Source organism: Triturus cristatus, chromosome 3_1, assembly GCF_964204655.1.
Source record: "Triturus cristatus chromosome 3_1, aTriCri1.1, whole genome shotgun sequence".
NCBI lineage: Eukaryota > Metazoa > Chordata > Amphibia > Caudata > Salamandridae > Triturus > Triturus cristatus.
This window is the reverse complement of record NC_140583.1, coordinates 141120860-141143929: the sequence shown is the minus strand read 5'-3', so window position 1 is coordinate 141143929 and position 23070 is coordinate 141120860. Positions and strand designations below refer to the sequence as shown.

Genomic DNA, 23070 nt, shown 5'->3' with positions numbered 1-23070 from the left:
CAAGAAAGAGGGATGTTAAAAAAAAAATAATTACTTGCATTGATTTGGAGACAATTTTAGGGAGGAGACAGCAAAAATAAAGCTGTATGTGGTTTAAAAAATTGAGAGCCACCCTGTTGAGACAGGTACGTGTTGGCACATACGACATGGGTAGAAATGGAAGTACATGCAAATATTCTTCAAGCGCAGAAACACTGGTAGTATGGCTTACATGCTTAGGGTTGCTATCTAGCACTATAAGTGGGATAAAACAAATTGAGAGGGCACTATGAAAAAGGCATGGGCAAAGAAGTGTAACTCGGAATATTTTATTAGAGGCACCACCTTAGTATTTCGAAACACACTGCGTATATGATTACAATACCTTCTTCAGCTTCATCCCAATTATTTTCAGGGAGAAAAAACAAGTAATCCCGAGGCCGGGTTTACAGCCACTACACCCTCCCAAAAAATTAACAGTGGGGAGCCATAGGCAATAGGTCAAGGGAGCTGTGGGTCAAAAACGTTTGGGAACTACTGGTATAGAGGACTCACTAGTCAAAGCGAAAAGGATACTGTTTCAGAGTAATCTAGAACGCCCCAGGGCCAGCCTAAGCATGTGCGAACTGGGTCCAGGGCACCGACCTCCAGCAGTCTCCCTACGAGTTAGATCAAAAGTAGTGTTTAAACACTTTTTGAATGTTATTTTTATCGTCGTGTTATTCCTTAGTCTTGCTCCCTCGCTTTTCTCCTGCTCATTCCAAATGTTAAATATATTTACAAATAAAGAGGAGTTGGATGGAGCGCCAAATTTGATTTTGCTTAGGGCGCTCTCCGATTGAAGTGCAGTAATAAACAGAGCCAATAGCCACCGGGGTTTACACGTCTGTTTTTTTGCAGTTTTATATAGCGCGAACTCGACTCGAAGGTTTCAGAGCGCTTTAAATAAGCACCAGTTGCGTTATAGTTATAGAGAGCTGAAGCCCCGGTTCTTTAAAGAACACTACATCACAAATGTAGTTAGTTCATAAACTAGCTACCTCTCCTATCACTCCTTTACGTTATGCTTGTATTTCACCCCTTATGCGCTCCACTGCCGATCGGCTGTTTTCGCGCTATAAAATACCACATACATAGCCCATATGTTCAATACCCTTCCTAAGCGTGTACGCCTTTAGCTAATTTCGCGTTTACATTCGCTTAGTATGTGATACATGCCATTAACCACACTGTGCTGCGAGACGTGTTGTGACGCTCCATTCAGCACGCGTGAGTAGGCACTTACACCAGAATAGAGCGCGCGCCATCTCCCGCCCAACTCCACGGGCTGGGGGAGTTTATCAAACGAAAGCAGCCCGGATTGGCCCGTGGGGTTTGGTTCCCACGTTCTGATTGGCTCCCGGGTGTTTGTGAGGGGAATTTGGAAGCGCACGCCCGATGCGTTGGGCAATGGACAGCAGAAGTAATTCAAATCTTGAGAGCAGCAGTGGCGGGCCATTAACAGCCTGCTGGGACAGCGGAGGGCATTAATGCCGACTGGTGACAACAAGGGCTCGGCAGGGACTGCAGCCAGCGTTTAGGCACAGAGATAGGCTGATTCTAAGGGAGATATTGTAGGACAGAGCCCCACGGAGGGCCTTCTGCGAGCTGAACTGACTGCCAGCAGACATCCGGGATCTGGAGGGGAGAGCTCTCTGTGCTGCCCCGGGCAGGTCCTCTGCAGCCCCCACACCAAGGCTTTTCTCTACCGAACGAGCCTCGACCGACCTCTGCCCGGTTCCTGGTCCGATCCCGTCTGCGCGGGAGAAAGCCGCAGCCGATGAAGGTAAAGAAACTTCCCCTCCCCTCCTGCTGACTGCAGCAGGTTTTTGGGCCTGTTGTACATTCTGGTGCTTTTTCCAATCAAAATGCAAACTTGACATGCTGAATATCATTGATCAGCTCGGGTTGAGGCAGACATATAAACCCAAAGGCATTTGAAGGTTATTGGGGGAGGGTTGTGTACATAAGAAACTACGGCAAGGGGATCCCGCCAGCACTTCGGACTTTAGAGTTATGTGAATCATGTCCCGGGGATTTCAGGGCGGGGGCTGCGGGACGTTGCAGACACTATGGGAATTCCATAGGATCTCGTCTCGTTGATGGGGGTGTATAGTCAATTGTACCGTGAAACCCATCAGGGTGCACAGTGGTGACGTTCATCTAGAATTAAGACAGTCTAAACAAGGGACTTTGTTAAAAGGTTGCTATTCCGGGACTGTGTATCGATGGCCCTCGGGAAGAGAAGAGGGGCCAGAACATTACTGTAAAGGTTGTGGGCTGAGGAGCTATTAAGTTTAAATTGCCCCCTAGGTGAGTTGCACACTGGGGTACAGCAGTTTATATCGTAAATCACAAGCCCTCTTGTGTCACTCCATGTCTGATCGGTTTCTCAGAGAGGTTTCTTGGCAGCTGGGCATCAAGAAAGTAATGGAAATCAAATGCAGTGTGTAGGGGACCTCATGCAGCTGGGCCCTCGGACACTCGTTGAGCACTAGGCATGCCAGCATTACGGAACAGATGTGTAGAATTTGGGTGGGGGTAAAACGTTTTCGCTTTGTGTTTAATCGAGGGTAAGGGTATCATTGTGGGTGTTAAAAAGTTGAATAACTTTCGCTTAAATCGGTGGAGACACAGCATACCGATGTAGTTAGTAAATGTACTTTGACATGCGCTGATACCGTAGGTAAGAACAGACTCCTGAGTTTCAAAGAGTAAGATTGCGAGGTTTTAGAGGGCGGGCTCAATTGAAACCGAACACAATGAACTGGTTTTAGGCGCATACAAACCGATAGCTCCGATTCAGACGGGAGACTCCCGGTGTTTAAAGCCAAAACAAAAAGTGCCGTGTTTTGGCTATCTCCCGCCTTGAAATCCCCTCTCCTTCAATAGAAGTCCAGGGTGGAAATACATTATCCCGACCTTTTCTTTTTTTTTAATCTTACACTATCCTCTTACGAAACGTTGACTGACATTCGTGTAGGCGTTAATTGTGTTTTGGGCGTGCGACCCCATTGAGATCCAAGGGAGGAATCTCTTGCTGGGAGGCTGAAGAGGAGTCCATGCACACCCTGCAAATGAGATGGTTTAGGAGGCACATGTGAGTAAGAAGAGTGGTTCTTTCCTCGAAGCAGCGTACAGGGGGCCTGCGAGTTTGTGCAATTGATGGTTAGGGGCGCTCGGTGAAAGCACCATAAGGAGGTGTGGGGTCTACAGTGGCCTTCACGGGACGTAGATAACTTAGTCCTCGACTCTGGGCAGTCTGCGGTGGCGCAATAGCGTATGTTTGGGGGAGGGGCTATAGTTCGGTTCAGGGAGGGAGTTTGAGCGCGGACTTTTTCCCTTTGCCTAGGCGGTGACCGCTCCTCCCTCGGTGCCCGGCTGCGCGCGGGGAACGTTCAAACTCCCGCGCGGGGAGTAGGGAATTTCGAGAGCGTTCCCCGCCAACTGGAGCCCCGCCAACCGCCGCCAGTAGCAGGAGAGCGGCGCTGCGGATCACGACTGGGAACGGGAGACGTTCAAGTGGGCGCTATATAAGAGTACCGGCCTACGGGTGAAAAGTAAGACGGGAGCGTAGGGTCGGGTGGCTTACAAAAAATCCGAGCCGAGTGGTAGATCGCCATAAGAGCCTGTCAGGTGAGCTCCCAAGGTGCCCCTCAACCTTCTTGTAATAGAGGGCGACGCGCATCTCGGTAAGAGAGGGTCTTCTCCGATAAGTTCTCTACAGGATTTCCAAGCCCTTTACTTTAGCTCTACTGTTCTATTTCGCACAAACGAAAATGCTTCTATGGCCGGTCCTCCGACCGGCTCCACCTACGAGATAGCCACTTATGTCAACAAGTTGACCTTTGAACTGGCGGTTACTTCCGCGCCACTTTATTTAAAAGTACCTCCGATCCCAATCAGTCCAATCTACGTAGCGGAGAGTCCCGCCCTCTTGTTGGATGATTGGCTGTCGAGGACTACTTCCGGGTATGTGACCCTGGTAAATGTCACTTTATCGTGGCCATTTTGGGGGGGGCAATGCCTTAAGGGTTTAATAACATGCTGTCGAACTTTTTCGTTATCAGACAACCTGTTGATCAACTCGTGGTCATATGCCAAAGCAATGCGTTAAACAGTTTATCACAATTTCAGCTGTCCATGAAGCAATTATCAGTTTTAATTAATTGTACCGTTTTCCAATTGCATTTCTTAGAGAACGGTTTTGTTACGAGGATGGGCTTGTTTAGGAGGATCTCGTTTCAACAACTAATATCACTAGGTCAATGTTTTCCTGTTAAGTTGTTCTCGATAGGTTAACTGCTACCTTGATGAATTGTGAAGCTGACTTATTTACTGGGGACCAGTATTTAAATGTGTCAAACAAGAGATTTTTTAACGGTTGAAAGTGTTTCTAGATAGCCATATGTACCTTGTCTATAACTTGCCTCTCCCATCACAGTGCTGTGTTTCCTCTAACACTTAGAACTTCCTTAAGGTGACACTTGTCACGTGACCAGATAATAGGACCTGCATCAACAATTGATGGACGGAATGCTGAATCAATCATTCAACCCTAGTCAAGAGATCTGGGTTAATTCCATCGTTCTTTTGCGCCACCCCAGTTTGGACCCAGTTATATGCAAATCAGTCATGACCCTGCTCCTCATGAGAACAGTCCAGCTCGAACTGCCAAGACAGTACCTCCCTGGACCAGAAACAAGCATCCTGGGACCGGTTTGTAGTACCCCATATCTGCCACGCTAGCTTGAATCCAGTTGTAAAGCAAGCAAGACACTGACATCTGGGCATGCCCATTCCACTTAGGGTGAGAGCCCTACAGCAACAATTGATGGACGGAATTCTGAATCAATCAAACATGCACCCACAGTCAAGAGATCTGGGTTAAATCCATTATTCTTTTGCTCGCTATTCCACCTCAGTTTGGACCCAGCCAAACTAGTTTGGCTTGGTGAGCAACAGAACAATGGATTAAACTCAGATCTTTGTGACTGGGGGTGAATGCTTGCATTGTTCAGCATTTCATCCATCATTTGTTTCTTTTGAAGTTAATAAGACAAGCATTTTCCCTGTAGTGCATCCTGCTTGCCTTCTCGGGCAAAGTGACTTGAAAATGGCACACTAATGGTCACACAAATACTTTAATGCAGTGTGAATTCCCCAGACCGTTATTGCTATACTGTCCCTTAAAAATGACCACCCAGTCCTCGTGTTGTCTCTGTCAGGTTTGAGGAATACCGACCAATCCTCCTATTGAAATTCTAATTGCTTTGCATTGCGGTACTTAGACGATAAGTAAGACTATCTGATGAATCGAGCTATCATTAAAAGTCCTGACATTTTACTGCAAAAGGAATGTCTTTGCTAATCTCAAGACCAGCAACCGTGTAACATTGAGGAGATGTGGAGTAAACCAGGGAACCAGATTTGAGAATCTGGAGAAAAGTAAAAAAAAAATCCTGTGATTCTGGCCATTACTATATCATCCTGTACATAACAAAATTAAAATCTGGCCCTGTGTAATGTAGTCTGGAACACACAAAAGGCAATTTGAAGGGACCGAGCCACATGCAAATCGGTCATGACTGTGCTCCTCTAGGGAACAGTCCATCCCTAAACCGGAACACTAGCAACCCAGATCTAGCTTCACCCTAGTTATGGGCTCATTGGCTAGGTACAGCTAAATTTCCAGTGAGACAGAGAGCATGGGACCCAAGTCTGGCATGCCCATGCCACTTGTACATGAAACGCACAAAAGGTGATGGGACATTGCCTGCAGTAAGTCCAACCACTGGTGATCAGTCTGTGTAGGGTCCCAACCCATTGCTCTTTTGCTCACCATGCTACCTCAGTTTGGACCCAGCCATATGCAAATCAGTCATGACCCTGTTCCTCATGGGAAAAGTCCAACCCAAACTGCTAAGCCAGGTCCTCCTAAACCAAAACACAAGCAACCCAGGACTGGAACAACCCTAGGTTTGGGTTCTTCTGACAGGTAAAGCTTGGTTCTAGTGACACAGCGAGCATGGGAGACCGATGTTTGGGCAGACCCATGCAACTTACAGAAGTACATGAAACACTGCTGTGTAGATGAAAACTGGAGACATACAAACTTTTGCGTTAACTCTACTTTCTTAATTTCGAAGATGAAACAATGTAGAAAGAGCCTTTCTTGCAAGGAGTGAGAGAAGGGGAACCTCTCGTCAGTCCGAATATTCTTGAGCCCCCATTCATTGAGGTACACACAGATTAGTTCCAGAATGCCCTGAGTTTCTCTGACCTATGATGTAGCAATACCAAAACGTTAACAGTGCACCTAAAGAGCTGGGCTAGGACTACCAAGTGCGTTTCCCCCAGAGTGCATTGCTAGGCATTCATGCTCTTGTTTTCTGATGGATATTAAGTGCAAACTCTCTCCTTTGTCTTGCAGTAATGTTAAGTTCCTACTTAGCCCTGATTTCTTTTTTCGACAGGCTCCTGCTGAGAATAATAGTCCAGATTCTCTGTGCACAATTGAGGAGGTTTACAGCAATGAAATAATGGCTACTGAAGAAAAGGTATGATTTAATGTAATTTTTAATGCTATTGAAACCATTAACAAGAGCCTTAGGGCCCGATTACATTGTCGTACGGACTGCCACCGACAAGCTGTCTGTGGCGGTCCACACGACTTCCAAGGCTTTGGTTTGACTGCCGAATTACGATGCTGGCGGTTGGAGCACTGTGGGCGGGGGAAAGACCGCCGCCTCCGACAGGATCAGAGATCCCATCAGGGCGACGGTCGAACAGGTAAATCCTGAATCCCTGAATGGCGACTGTGCATGCGTAGGCATCGCCCTCGAGATTACGTTGTCCCATTCTACCTTTTTATGGCGTTCCGACCACCATTAAAAGGCAGACGGAAAGTGAGTTTGGGAGCCACTATAAGGGCCCCTGGACCTCTGCTATAGGGCCAGGGGGGCACCTGTGATGTCCCCGACGCATCCATGCAACCTGTGCCAGACGCCTTATTGTGCCTGGCACATGGTGCAGGGATGTTTCTAAACATGCCTCTTTGCATTGAAGCTTGTGCTGCAGTCCTTTTCCGGGCCACAGCACAAGCCTCAATGCAAAAATGCATGTTTCCGACCTCCTCCTACTTGTCAGGCGGTCCCGAAATGACGACGATTGGACACTCGTCCGACCACCATCGTAATCAGCTCTTTGATCTCTTTAGTAATTCACTGTCACAAGTTTGAAACAAGGGTGGCTTTTTTAAAATAGACAAAACGTCCACTGACATTTCACCTGAAATATGGTGCTTCTTCATGGTGCGTTGCCTGTGACAATGAAACTCTTGTCGTTGTCCAAATGGCAATTTTTTCGTATCAGTTGCACATGTGGTTATTAGGTTACCAGAGAGTGCTGTTTTTTTAATGTTTTATTTGAAACAATTAACTTCTTTTGCGTTCTCCAAACGTATTAGAATAAAAACCATTTTCTAGATGACATTGATGTTAATACAAAAAAAGCAGTCTACAACTTGCTGTTTCTGCGAATTGTGACAGTCTTAATTTGTGGTGCGCATATTCTTCTAGCCGTGACCACTTAAGGTACACTTACTGTAACTGCTACGTGCAAAGATCTTTTTTCATGTCTCGCCTATCAGACAGCTCAAGGTGTCTGGTTCGAAAAGACCGATTCTGCGTTTACGAAGCATTTACAGTGGGTCTTAAACCCATCCATTGCTTACTATTAGTTGGATTTATTGTCGCTCTCATTTGCTTACTTCATATTCTATGGCTTGCCTTTTCTGTCTTGTGTTTGTCTCATCTTGGATTGGGCAAAAAAAGGCATCTACATCATTTTGTAAGCACACGCATGTGTGGTGATGCATGTGGCCGCTTGCGTGATGACTCATGATTACATCACGCTTGTCGCGCCTACAAAATGACCTGGCTGCATCTGTGCACATTTGTTTATCTTCTTTTCGTTTGCCATGCTGCAAAGCATCTTACCAATGCTGTGGGTCTGTGAGGCCTACTCATCACGTCTGTGACTATTTAGGAAATTAATAATCTGTTAATATATCATTTAATTTTCTAAGTCATTTAATTTTCTATATAAGTAAAAAAGTAATAATGAAAACTGGGCATTTTCAAACTTTCTGTAAATTTCATGGAATTTGGAACTGGAGGCTAAAATTTAAGTTGGTGTACACAGATTGGTTAGTGGGACAGTGCAAGTACGTCAAACAGAATAAGGTATGGCCGATCGGTTGGATTTTGGCACCTGGTGCTGATGCAATTCATAACAGAACAGCACTACAAAATGACATGTTTTTCTGACGTTTTACTATTTTAACTTGCATGACAAGTTAATTGACACATAAATTCATGCACTCTATAAACTTCCACTCCCCTAAAACTTTTATAAATGACCAATCAAAATGATGTAACAGTACCCGTAAAGGACAGTCAATGTAACTGGTATTATGCAACAGGCGAGGACCAAATTATGCTGCAAGAAAAAGCATATTATGCAGCATAATGTGGCACATTTTATGATAGAGTAACCATTAGTTTGATATTTTTTTCACATGACTGCACTATCTAGGCAATGTTTGACCTCATTAGTGTCTTTGGCGTAGAACTTCCACTGTGAGGCAGCGCATGTTGATGTGTTTTTGTAACTTTTGATCTATTTGAGGTAGAAATGTATTTTTGTTAAAAAATGCTATTGTGCAGCAGATGATGGATTCTGTGGCAAATGGGGCATTGATAAATATGTGGAAGATGTCTCAGAATTTCATAATTCTAGTGGCCTTGAGTATAGTCAATAAGCTTTCCTATTTTAAATGTTACTGGTACAACGGAGATTAACTTAAGACCAAACACCCTCATGTATGAGAATATATATACTCTTAAAATCTGTTTTCTCATATGTACTTCGGTGTATTGCTTGAGTTCCAAACTATGGGGATGTATGTCATTTCTTGGTTACTCTTTCGACCAGGCAAACTCACCACTGTTAGTTTGTGAAAACCATAAATGTAATATGGCCGAAGATGGCCATCCGTGTTGATTGATTAAACAAGAACGAAGTCCTCATCATTTCCGTGCGTGCCCCCTCCCTTCAGACAGTGCGGCTCCTTGCACACTCAAACCATATGTTGCAAAGTACGCAGAAGGGTGTCATAAGCTTTAAAGAAATTTGATTCTCTTGGGATATTTTATAATCGGTCATCAGTATGCTCTGAAATTAATTCACTTGAAGCAATGACTAGATATCTTGCTCGTTTTCAGTAATGAGAATACCCAGTGCACCACTGCATTTCATTCTGACGTAATCATCTTTATATGTCCCGACCCTTCGTCCAAAATAAATGCCATGTTAAAGTTTTAACCTGATGAAATGTACTTCACTGTTCCCCCCCAGGAGAATACCTTCTTTGAGCCACAAGGAGTATTGAAGACTCCACGGAAGCAGTTATGTACCTCACACCTGGTACTGGGAGAAATCCAACCTGAATCGGGATCACTGGTGACTCCAACAAAACCAAAAGAAGTCCCATCTGGGGAGCCATGGACGCCAACAGCTAACCTAAAAATGCTGATCAGCGCTGCTAGTCCTGAGATTCGAAACAGAGAGCAGCAGAGAGATCAGCTGACCACCGGAAGTGGAAACCATGAGTTGAAGGATTGCGCACTTGTACGTTAGTAAAACGTTATATTTTATGGGCTTATTTAATCTATTTCAGTGAGGAACACTTCTCATGGTGTAGTATGCTTGAGAGTAGCTTCATCTGTTTTTCAAGCTGAATCATATATTTAATTTGATAGCTTGTATTTGACATTTTATCAACTTTCCTTCTATCTGTAACAAGAGTCCTCTCATTCTTACCCCCATTTGTGTGTTGGTGCTCGAGGACCCACACTGTTCAGTTTGGAATTTTTGGTCACCACCCATTTTTGTGTCAGCTAAACTTTGGAAACTGAATCAGTGATGGGTGTTTTTTATGATTTGTTACCATATTGTTGCTGGCAGCCTTGTAGAATCCAGGAAGACGACTTGAGCTATCTGTATCATGACTGTTTTGCTGGGAGGAAATTACACAACAAAGTAAAATACATTTATTACAGAGGCCACATCATTGTGCAGAATTTTTTTATGGCGACAGTGGTTGTTTTGTGTGATAATCTTGTTGATATTTTTTTAATGGTGTCATGTAAGGATCATTAATTGATTGGAAGAATACTCCTGTATTTTACTGCATAAAAAGTAAAATGATTCCAAGTAACTGCATCTGCGAAAGGGAATTAATAGATGGCAATTTTTTTAGCCCACCTAATTCGTAGGTCTCTTTTCCCACAGAGATTCTCTTGTTCCCTTCGATTCTTGAATTTTAGAGTAAAACTGGGATATAATTTTTTTCTGGTTATTCATATTCATATATGTCTTCAAAGAACAGATGCACAGGTTTCATTCATTCAGTCTTAATTTCCCTCGCTCCAATCATGGTTTTAATATGACAGTAAACAAAGAAGGATCATTTTAAATTTAACATAATTAATTTCTTAAAAGGATTTAATGGTCATCCAACAGATCTATAATCATTTGTATGTTCTTTAATAGAGAGCTGGAGCGATGGTAATAAATGATTGGATTGCATGTGTGTGTTAGTGAATGAAATGTGGGTTATTTTCAAATATTCCTAATATATGTGTAATATCTCTAATGAGCTTACACCTAATTTTTAAAAGTGAATTTGGGTTATTGAACTTCAATATAAGCCCATGTGGAGAAAGTGGGAAAATTAGCCTCTCAAACATTAATTTTAAATAAATTATGATATTTCTCTAAAGTCCAAAATGTATATTTGATGCCCAATATTAAACTAAATCGGTTATTGCAGGACCTGCTTTATCTGGCTGTTTGCTGAGTGTTCTTTTACTTGCGATAAGCAGATTCTTAGTAGTTGATGAATTTATAACTCCTAGGTTTTGGTTTTTGAAAAAAATGAGCTTGGCAAATGTTGGAATACATATAACAGTATTGGTTAAACTACTCTTTTAGGTCTCACCTGAGAGAGCGCATGCAGTGTTGGGGGTGAGACATTCTGTTAACTAAAAGGGGGCTTGGAACTGACAATTGCATACCATTTCATGGCTGCTTTGTCTTATTTCGTTGACTCCTGCTTGGTCAGTGCCTGCCACTTTCAGTTTCTCTTCGTTTGTTTCTTCCTTCGGTAGATCAAGTACTGATTGATTCTTTTTGATTAGTTCCTTCCATTGGTCGAGCTGGTATTGAGGTAATGTGGGTTTAGGTTGTCTTGCTCCTGGTTTTGTTCCGAGCTGTTGCTTTTCCTGCGCGTTTCCTATGTTTATTCTGTTTTACTTGTAACCCTCTCATCATACTCAGGTTGTTGACATCGCTTTTTACAATGGTTTCAAAATACATTATTGGCTTTTCACAATTACATAATCACTCATTTAGTTTATAACAAAGTCCTTTCTTTGGTACGCGTTACGTGACCTATAGAATGTCTTAAGCATGATTATAATGTTTTATGAATAAAACAGTGTGTTTTTAAATGGTTTGTTTGCATGATTACAGTTTGGACAGAACATTCCAGCGTGCAAAATAACATATTGTAAAGCTCCCCTTTTGCTTGTTTAGCTGCTCATTTTTCTCTTCCTACTATAGCTTTGTGTGTACATTGTAACAAAGATTAACATACCGTACCACACAATGACAGGCCATATCATATTATACAGTGACGAGCTAAATCGTACTATATTGTACAGTGGCGGGCCATACCATACTGTACATTGACAGGCCATACCTTACTATACTATCATAGGCCATGCCATACTATATCATACCATACAATGGAGGGCAATACCATACTATAAAATGATAAACCATAACCTAGTATATGATAGCAGGCCCATACCATGCAATGACAGGTCATGCCATACCATACCATGTTCTACAAAAGCCAAAGAAAGTCCAAATTGACCATATCAAAGGCTTTCTATGCTACACTTAAAAGAGGTTGTAATGTTACTATGGCTCTATCTAGACGAGGCAAAGAGCTGCTATATTGAACCCGGCCACGGCCCCTCGATTTTTGTTACCTGATGAAACCGAGCTGATTCTAATGAATACTATTCCCTAGCACTCACTGAAGCCTGCTAAGATTCTTGCTATGATCTTATCATCTCCATTTAGAAGAGAGATGGGTTGATGTTCAGCCAGCAATCTTCATTGGTCCATTCTCTGCCTATTTCCCCAACAAAGCTCCATCGCAGCTCATTTAGGAATACTTCTGTTGCCTCTGTAAGGAATCCACAAATCAAGTACACCAATTAGCAAAGTAGAACAGCACCCTAGGTAGTACCATCAAGTTTGCCAGACCAGTTTTGTCAGTAGTAGCAACAAGATTGAAGACTCTGGCCTCGATTACGAGTCTGGCGGTCCACAGACTGCAAGACTTGTGGGGGCGCTGCGGTGCTGGTCTCCCGACCGCCCTATTATGAGTTGGCCAGTGGAATCACCACCCCTTCCCTTCCCCCAAGTGCATTACGAGTTTCCTCTCTGCTTGCGGTGTGGATGAAACGGGGGGGGGGGCTGTAGAGCATGTGTACCTCCTCCGCATGGGTATGCATGCAGGGGGGCACAACATGTGACCCCCTCTGTGCATGCCCTCCTGTTCCTCCTGCATGGCATAGACTTCAAAGTCCATGTCGTGCAGGAACTGTTTTTGGCGTTCCATTGCAGTGCCCATTATTTGAGATACCGCTATAGGAATGCAAAAAAATGACCAGAGGAGGAAGCGCCTGATCTGGCAGGCAGCCTTTAGCGATGCGGCATCAGGTCGACCTGTTGCTGCACCGCCAAATTCGTAATCAGGCACTTTGTGTGCACAACTTTTTTCCAATTTACCTTTAGTTCTGGCATCTACCCAAGTTTATTTAGGATTCTAATTATGGGAGCCATTCTGGGTTTAACGTCATATAAATTAATTAAGAACAGCATCTGCATCTAATTAAATGATTTGAGGCCTTCCTGGTATGACTATTCCTCCGTTCACGGTTCTGTATTTGGCTAAGATTCACTAAAGGTTCACTAGCAATGGCAACTAGTGATGGTAAAAATGGGCAGCTTTGCTACATCTGCCATAAAACTTTATATGGAACTGGTTTTGCCTAACCTGACCTCACTCTTGCTGTGAATGTGGAGTGTAGTAACTAGACTCATTGCTGGTCTTGTGTACATGTACCTATTAGAGAAGGTGGTGTGAGCTTTGCTATGCCGAATCTCTGATAATCGCCCTATATTATGAATTACTTGATGGGCGGGCTGTTCGGACGTCACATGATCACTTGGCGTTCTCACACTTCAATACTCGTCCAAACATCCGATACAACCACCACTTGTCTGCACAGCTTTGGTGACGTCTGCAGGCCCCACCTTTGTATGACCTGTGCCTCCGCTCTCTTGCCCCTCTGTGTTGCTGCCCGTAGATCCTACAGCAGGCCTCAGGATCGTTGACTATCCACACTTATGTTCTGGCTTTCTCTACACTGCCTTCTCGAGTATGGATTAGCTTGTAGATCATTTAACACATCTCCCGATGTTTGTAAAGTTGCCAGTCCAAAATAGAATTCAACATTTCTGTTCTTATATAAACTGACTCTAATGAAGTAAAAATAACACAGTTTGAAAATACTTTTAATGGCTATTTTAATGTCCTGTAGCATTATTGCAACTTTATTATGTATTTTACAGGCCTACGTTGTAACGGTAAGCACCAGGTCAAAGAAACATGGGCATCTTTACTCTGAACAGGCGGTTCATGCAATATAGTTAGAAGGGCCACCCATAAATATTAAAGGTACTGATAAAGACCCACTGAACAAGTTCAGAGCAAACAGATCAGTCCAGAGCTGAAGGAAACATGTCCTGGCCTCAATCACCTCATAGCAATTGCCATAGCATGCACCCATTAAGACCCTAAAAGCAGAAGTACTGCGTTTGATAAAGAATTCTACTAATATCTCAAGGCTACAAACACAGCAAACTGATATTAAGTGGAGGGTGATATGGCCCATACCCCTACCCTGACAGACCCTTCATAGACAACCGATATCTTACATTAAACCCCCTCCTTCAGAGCTCAAAGGTGGAAACAGCTAGCCTCTCCAATCACAGTACAAAAATACATTTGAGCCTTTGATGGTTGTCAAATTCACTACACAGACACCCTCATTGGTCAAATCCACAAAAGCCAGTTGTGGAATAAGAAATGCCAAGCGTCAAAGTAACTGGCAACATGCACTATATAAAAAACACGTTACATAAAATACTATGTGTAAGGCAAACGATTTTCAACTACAGAGAGCTCAACCTAATCTGTTACACTGTCTCCATGTCTCAGTCTTGAGCAAGTGTTACCCGAGGATGCAAGTTTATCCGCAGATCTGACTTCACTTAATTTTGTAATAACCATATTTTCCTTCTTGCAGGAGCAATTTTCAGGAGATGAGAATGAAAAATCCCAGCCGAGCAGGAAAGACAAAAGCTTAGGATTGCTGTGTCATAAATTCTTAGCACGTTATCCCAACTTTCCAAATCCAGCAGTGAACAATGACATTTGTCTCGATGAAGTTGCGGAAGAGTTAAGTACGTGTCTGCACATGTTGACAATGTTTGTGGCTCTTTGTTTCTTATTAGGTGAAGAGATTTTATATACCAGTTAGTAGGAACTTTTGCTTAGAAATGAAGCTTTTGTCCTTACAAACTGCTAGTATCAAAATGGACATATAGGTCATGTTTTGTGTACTGTGGGTCTACATATGAGGTTCTTGAGTTTGGGTATAGGCCTCACAGTGCTAATTTTATCTTACCTGGTAAGAAACCTGTTACCAGAATGAAAGTATAAAGGAGAGTATCTCAGTTTACATCAACTTTAATTGACTATTGGGTTAAGTTCCAGAGGTACTTCATGTAGTAGAAGACAATCCCTCCCTCCCTCCTTAGCCACAGTGATTAGCGTCTCAGACTTCTGTCGTTTTGGCTCTATTTACAGACACTACCTCATTACCAGTCTCCAGCAGTGCTTTGTTCCTCTATAACAAAAAATATATCTTGAATGTTATGCTATCTGTTATGACCTGCCTCTTCTCTTAGTTGCCAAGCAAAGCAGAACTTTCTGTATTTACTGTGGCTACTCTAGGTGTTACAGTGTTGCAGGATTCCTTTTGCCATGGATTTCCTACAGCATTGCCCGCATCTGCTCCGCAGGAGATACAGGAATTGTTTTGCCAGAAGTAGACTCTGTGCAGGATTTCTTTATAATTGCTGATTTCACACTTGATTAGATATAAAACCAATAGCTTGGGAAAAGACCTGATTTTATTTACTTGGTTATTACTCCACTATTTCAGAGTCTTAAGAGCCTCATGTAGAGTTTGACGGAGTGCAAGGAACATCATAAAGTTGCGGTGCACCCACCCACCAAACCCCCAGTTCCTCCACCCCATGTAGAGGTGGAGGCTCCACTAACAGTAACCCCTGAACTGCTAGTCCAACTGCCACAGGACCCATGAGCCAAAGTGGCAGGTGCCCTATTCTGTTAAGGATGGGCCTCTGTTCATGATTTTTCCTGCCAGTGTCCTCCGTGTGAAACATGACCGACATTGATTAGAAATGATGCACAGAAGTCTGTTTCAGAAAAGGCTGAGGCAGCTTTTGTCAGCCTGTAACACTGATTTAGCTCTACTGCACCATGCTCTCCAGTAAGTTTCCTAATCTAAACTATGCTTTACATGGCAAGGAAAGAATTGCAAAATCCTTTCTGCAATACTGATCAGCTCATTCTTTGTAGGTGTGGAGCGCAGGCGCATCTACGACATAGTGAACGTGCTCGAGAGCTTGCACATGGTCAGCCGCCTTGCTAAGAACAGGTACACCTGGCATGGGCGTCAAAACCTCATCAAAACCTTTGGAGCACTGAAAAGAGCTGGCGAAGAGAATAAATATGCTGAGCAAATCCTGGTCATCAAAAGGAGAGACTTTGACCGAGAGTTTGATATCACTGAATATAAAAACAAGAAGACTGTGGCAACCCCACCAGCTGCTGTACATTCGGATATGTGTTTTGTTGAACTGCCTGGAATGGAGTTTAAAGCAGGTATTTGTATATGTGGGTATGTTTGTTAAGCTTTGTTTGTATTTTAGAGTATTAAAAACATTTAGAATGATAAAAGTAACCAGCACCTTTTGAGGCTTAGTTTTCAAGTGCATACATTTCGAAATTATGAGTAAATGGTATTGCAAACATGTTCTTGTCAATGTGTACAGGGAATATTAGCCTTGGCTCTAGGCACATGAGAAGAACTTGTTGGCTGCAAAACTATCACATTCCAGATTTTGGTTGTTTTTCTATGCAAAACTAGGGAACTGCAGGCTTTCTTATTTTATATTCGTATGGTCTTGCCTCAAGTAGTAACAATTTCTATCTCTAGCTTTTTTCTTCAGCATAACAAATAGAATCCACACATTTGATAAGTAAGTTTATGATTGCTTCTATTGGACTGAAATTCTTACTGTATCCCTCTTCTCTCTTACAGCGTCTGTCAACGGTAGGAAAGATAAGTCTCTGCGAGTAATGAGTCAGAAGTTTGTGATGCTCTTTCTTGTATCGAAGCCTCAAATTGTGAGTCTTGAGATTGCTGCTAAAATCCTGATTGGTGAGGATCAGGTAGAAGATCTGGATAAAAGCAAGTTTAAAAGTAAGTGGAGCTCTTTTGAGGCGCTCATACTCATTTGTTACTCATTGCATTTCCCTTAATGATGAAATGTTAGCTAGTGAAAACAACAGTTGATGGACAGAATGCAGAACAATGTCATACATTCACCCCAGTACAGAGATCTGGGCCTAAATCCATCATTTGTTTGCTCACCATGCCGTTCCAGTTTGAACCCAGCCATATGCAAATCAGTCTTGACCCTGTGCCTCATGGGTACAGTCCAGCCCGAACTGCCAAGCCAGGTCGTCCCTGGACTGGAAACAAGCACCCTAGGACCGGTTTCGGTATTTCACCCCTCTTCAGCCAAGATAGCTTGATTCCAGTGGCATGGAGAGCATTGGGGGTGAGTGCTTGCAATGTTCAACTCTCCGTCCATCATCCCCTTTGGTTTTGCTTTGTACGCCCTAAGTTGGCAGGGTATTCCCAGACGTGGGTCTCTTGCTCACTTTGCCATTGGATTCAAGATAGCCTGGCTGATGAGGGTTATGAACCCGAAACCGGTCCCAGGATGCTTGTTTCCGGTCCAGGGAAGACATGGCTTGGCAGTTCGAGCTGGACTGTTCCCATGAGGCACAGGGTCAGATTGATTTGCATATGGCCATGTCCGAACTGGGGTGGCGGAGTGAGCTAAAGAATGATGATGGATTAAACCCAGATCAGTTGACTGGGGGTGAGTGCTTGCAATGTTCAACACTCCGTCCATCATCCCCTTTGGTTTTGCTGTGTTAGCTAGTGAAACAAAATCACAACCTAGTGGTATCGCTTTAAGATTTAAAAGGAGGTAAATGTTACAGCTAAAGAGCCTTTTCTTCTCCACTATGTTTCTCTTCCTTTATTCCAAGCTGGCTTCATTTGAGAACCGTTACAACTTGTGAATCTAGAAAGAATCTGGCAAACAGTACAGTTTGTCCCCTTAGAAGGAGAGTTTTTTTTTCCTCTGGTTGCCTTACTGTGATATGCTCTTTGCTAACCAAAGATTCTCCAGCACGGCTGTCCTCTCCAGATCATATACTGTAACAACCCTTGCCCACAGAAATTAGTAGAGTAAAAGCTTAACGATGTTCGATGTTTGGGAGGATCGCTCGCTGTAGAAATGGGCTCCAACCCAACCAGATCCCATCTCCAGAAATTGTGACAGGAGTAATGGAGTGCTGTACAAGTAACATTATTTTCATTGGATCGCCTCTAATGTTGGATACGTGCAAACAATTATATGATGTATGGGATCCATTTAAGACTGACTTCTAGAAACCATTAGCGGATGCATTTAAGACTGACTTCTAGAAACCATTAGCGGATGACAGTAGGCTGTCATTCGGGCTGGAGTCGTTATGCTCTGTACTACTTTTCCTTATGAGGTACCACCAGGGGGGGATCGAAATTCATCAATCCATCAGTAGATGTAGCACCATACAAATGGCACAGTGAAAATACATTCTAGAAGACAATTATTACATGCGAAACTACAATAAACATTAAAACAATGCATATATCTAAACCTTAATTTTTGTTCAGAGCTATTAAAAAATACTTTTGTCCATATATCTGTTACTTAAGGCGGGCTGCCACTTTGTTTTTGCAGCGGGGTTCCTCCGCCCACCAACAAGGGCTATTTTAAGGAACAGTTGTGAAATAACCAACAGCCTTTGTTCAGTTTGGCTGGATCTGGGTACTCAAATATTTTATTATTGGGGTTATTTATATATTACAGTCCTAGAATTTCAAAGCACAAAGGATTACTTCGACCACATGTTGATTATAGCACCATGTGGACATTTTTAAAAGTGATCATATAAAACAGCATAGTTTGGTCAGCAGTGGAGCAGGTGTACATCTATAGCAACAGAAAAGAATGAAGTGTAAGACAACAGGGCCGCGGTATGCTTCTCATTGAAATCTTCTGTTCTGACATCTTGTCTGTGAGCGCAGTTGACGGTGTCATGAAGGAAATTAGGTACATGAGAATCTTTAGTGGTTTTCTGAATGTCAGGAGCAAAAGAGGCCAATCTTATGTGGAGGAAGAGATCAGCCCAGACCTTGTGGCAAAGACAGGGTAGGAAGGCTTTCTAATTTGCTTTAGCACAGTGCTTTAATGACACTCCCATTTCCATAAACTGTTTTTTGTAGTGCAGTCACCAACATGGGTCCAAACTCTACTTGAGATTACTCTTCATTTGTGTAAAAACTTGCACAATATGTCTGCGCAATCTTTAATAGAAAAGGCAACCAGCGAAATGCTAAGTGACTGTTATACCACTGCGTGTGGAAAACTGAGGTCTTGTTGCACTCCCCCACACACTCTTTGCCTGGTTTTTGTTGCAACTTTGACTGAGGGCTACTGGGTCCCTGCTAACCAGGTTCCCAGTACCAGTGTTCTTACCCCAAAACTGTACCACAGTTGGCACAACTTCAGCAACCCCCATAGGTAAATGGTACCCCTGGTAACTGGGGACATTGGAACTGAAGAGGGTCTACTAGGGCTGCAGAATGTTTTGTGCAACACTAGGGACCACTCACCAAGACCATGCAAATTGCCATTGCAGGCTGTGTGTCTAGGTGCAGAGAAAACTGAAGAGTCGGCATGGCATACAACCCTGTGTGCCATGCCCACATACACTGCATGAGGTATAGTTAAGTCATCCCTACTGCAGGCCTTACAGCCCTAAGGCAGGGTGCACTATATCCCACATGTGGACATATCTGCATGAGCAGATAGGACCCTATAATATCGAAGTCTATTCTTGAGTATTGTAAATGCACCGGGAAGCCAACGAGAGTACAGAGGCTGGATACTTGTTATCACCAGTTTCCTAGCTCCATGATGGCTTTATTGTACCCTAAGATATTTGGTACCAAACATCTTGTCTTAATAAACCCTCCCTGATGCCAGTGTCAGATTTATTAATAAATGCACACAAGAGGTCCTTTAGAGGGTCCCCTGTAAACCTACCAAACACTGGGGTGATCTGTGACTAGTCTTAGCCAGCCTGCCACCACCACACATGTTTCTGACCTCATGGAGTGAGAGCTAGTGCTCTCAGGGGTCAGAAACAAATCCTGCTCTGTCCGGAGGTGCTTCACACCTCCACCAGACCAGGATGACCTCCCAAGGTGGGAAGCTTCAAAGGTGATGCCACCTTTTAAATGCAACCCAGGTCGCTCCAGCGAGAGGAGTATTCCAGCCCTCCTGTCCAGCTCCACATTTGGGTGGGAGGACAAGCGGGAAAATTAGTTAAATTAGGAGGTTGGTGCCCATTCAGCCAGTACCACCCCTAAGGTGGGGCAGGTGATGTGGAGCCCACTTTTCACTTCTCTCCATCTTGGTTTGAGAGTAAATTAGACAATCATGGTCAGGTTAGTGCCTCTTGCTACAGGTAGTGGTCAGTTAGAGGTTGTGGACACCCTAAAGGTAGGTAGCCCATTGGCTACTACCTGTCACTCTTCTTGCAATGCCCCTAAATGTGGTATTTAGGTGGCATCCCTAGACCCTTAACTTTTAGATTCGATAGACACAAAGAAGATAAGGATTAAGTGCTGCTGACCCGAGAACAGAAGACCTGCTGCACAAGTTTGGCACAAAACCCTGTCTGCTGCTTCAAGGGCTTGACAGTCATGGTATGCTGCCTCGTACTGGTGCTGCTGTGAGGACTTGAAGCACCCCCAGCCCTTCACTAATGGCCAGAAAACTCCCTTGGGTAGAGGAAGTACTTCCTTGCAATCCGCAGGCACTGAGTCTGGTTTACCGATTTTCTGCTCCCCAGCGACTCCAACGCAGCATCCAAGCAAAAAGTGGTGCATCAGCTCCGGAGGGTCAGATCTGTCTCCCAACCAAGTTTAAAGACACCAGGACATACCGGAACTGTGCTGCACCAATACACGGGGTAACGGACACCCTGTAACCTACACAGAGACTAAGAGTCCATTTCGGTTTCCATCTGCCTAGGAAGCAAGCACCCGTCTAGGGACGTTGATACCCCTGAGATCCACTTAATGAGTGGCCCTGCTGTCTCGAGTCGGCCCTGCAACATGCCTGTGCTAACCACGAAAACATTGAAGCATGCCACCCGGCTGACCTATGTGCTCTGCACCCAGCCGGGGTACCGACGAACCAGCTGCGCTCCCGTGGCCCTGAGGCCCTTGCAACCTGCTCCCTCGTGTGGTACTCCTCGGACTTCACTTTAAGTCCCCTTGTGCAGTGTGTTTTCAGGGGGCCCTCTTTGTAGCACACCAGCTACCAGCGACCTCGGCACCCTGCTCCTGGCCGAATCCAGGACGCTCCTCAGAATCCGCTGGCGGAACATTGGACCTGGCCTTTCTACTTATCTAAATCCTGGAGGTAAACCTTGAAATCCAATTATATGATTTTATATACATTTTTCTATTTTCTCCCATTGACTTCAATGGTGTGCAATTGCTTTAAAAAGTGATTTATTTTGCTAACTTTAAAAATTCATATCTCAAAGTAGTTGCTGTAGAACGAAGTTCTTGGTCTGAAAAATTAGATAATCTGTGTTATTTTGTAAAGGGCTTGGATTTATTCTTGAGTGTGTGTATCATTTATTTCCTCTGAGTACAACAAAGGCTTAGTACTACCCTCTGATAAGCCGAACTGCTCGCCTAAACTACCACAAATAGAGCGTAAGGATCTACTGTTGCCTTTGTATACTAATTTGGGTCGCACTGGAGTCTCAACAGTGTACTAAATTATTTTTCAAAGGAATATGTAGTAATTTTATTCGTTTTCTCCCAAGTGGATATTTAGCAAGATAATGGTATATAATGTCCAATATCTTTTTGTTGCAGCTAAAATTAGGAGGCTTTACGACATAGCGAATGTTCTCAGTAGCCTTGATCTCATCAAGAAGGTTCATGTTACTGAAGAAAAAGGTCGAAAACCAGCATTTAAGTGGACAGGACCTGACACATCAACTCACATTGAAGGTACGTTATTTTTTCTAGTGTGGTGGTTTTTTTGTGGGTTTTTTTTGGTACTGTCGTGATATTTTGCTGATATGTGTCAGGAAAATTTGTTTTCGCATTCAAGCTTTATTGGCTTTATTGGTATTTCCATTCTACAGGAGTAGTTTCTAATTTACAATGCGTTAGTCAATTCCTATTCTTTATTGGTGAAATGGAGCCAAGACTAACTATTGCAAAAGGTACCTCCTATTCAGCAGTCTGTGGACATTGCCTTTTCATTCTGTTCGGTATCTTTCTTTAAGGGAGGTGCATAGAAATGAGGGCAGAGCTGCTGGTCTTGAGGAACGCTAATATCCCGGGTGGATGGTGATGTTTTTACATTCAGGTCTGAATTGCCGACCCAGTAGACATAAAGAATAATTTACCTTGTGAAACCCTTGTGTGTGTGTGTAGTAGTAGTAGTAGTAGTAGTAGTAGTATGGTATATGTCATGAGTACAGCTTCCGGGTTCAGCTGATTGGTAAGTGTGGCTGACTGGACGTCAATGAAGGACTAGGCAAAGCATGACTTACTTCCTGAATGGTGACGTCCTTTCTTTGTCTACATTTGTGTTTAGAGGATGAAATCATAAGTTGAATAAGGTACTTGAAGAAGATTTCTGAAAAGATCTGGAGATTACAGATGTGGAATTGTACAAAAGTTATTGCTAAAGTTCCTATTCACATCCTCTCTCATATCACATCCAACTTGTTTTGCTTGCATACATTTTGGGATTCATGCTTAAAAGAATTCTGTTTTTTAGTTCCAGACATAAAATGTGTCAATAACACTACACACTCACCTGTCAAGACGGAAGAGTTGAAAACGCCAAAGGAGCAATGTGCCAAAAATCTCTTTTCTTCTCGTGGGAAACAAAGCTTCACTCGCCACCCATCGCTAATCAAACTGGCAAAGAGCATTGAAAACGACCGGAGGAAAATAAACTCTGCTCCAACCAGCCCCATCAAGTCAAATAAAGATGGTAAATGTGAACAGTGATTGCTCCTGTTGTCTAAAATCACATTTGTGAGGGATCTTGGTACTGCAATAATATGTCTTACTACATCTCATTGTGCTTATTCCATTTGGTTGTTCCTAAGGCGTGCAGTATTAATGTGAATTAATCCAGTGTGTTCGGTCTGAAGGCCAACTCTCCATATGGATCACGCGCTTCTGTAATAGGGTTTCACAATAGAACTGCATCAGATTGCGTGTCTTGTGTTAAGAAAAACTGCTGTACCTGTGCAGAGCCCATGTGTAGATGCAGGACATGGGTACTTAGCGAGGGTTTTAT

General features: G+C 43.4%; 1 protein-coding gene across 5 annotated transcripts in view; it reads left to right on the top strand.

Moving 5' to 3' along the window:
• Positions 1 to 23070, top strand: part of E2F8 (E2F transcription factor 8) — a 134593-nt gene that overhangs the window by 70463 nt on the left and 41060 nt on the right. Inside the window, exons 1-8 of one of the 5 annotated variants that reach the window (XM_085643585.1) lie at positions 1415 to 1804; positions 6495 to 6578; positions 9439 to 9711; positions 14532 to 14688; positions 15893 to 16198; positions 16638 to 16799; positions 21621 to 21758; positions 22540 to 22758. In XM_085643585.1, coding sequence (XP_085499711.1) covers positions 1799 to 1804; positions 6495 to 6578; positions 9439 to 9711; positions 14532 to 14688; positions 15893 to 16198; positions 16638 to 16799; positions 21621 to 21758; positions 22540 to 22758 — 1345 coding nt within the window. In that variant the 5' untranslated portion in view covers positions 1415 to 1798. Of the gene's footprint in view, positions 1 to 1414; positions 1805 to 3356; positions 3655 to 3930; positions 3991 to 6494; positions 6579 to 9438; positions 9712 to 14531; positions 14689 to 15892; positions 16199 to 16637; positions 16800 to 21620; positions 21759 to 22539; positions 22759 to 23070 lie in introns of those variants that run through there. The other 4 variants (XM_085643589.1, XM_085643587.1, XM_085643588.1 and 1 more) reach the window with 4 other exon arrangements.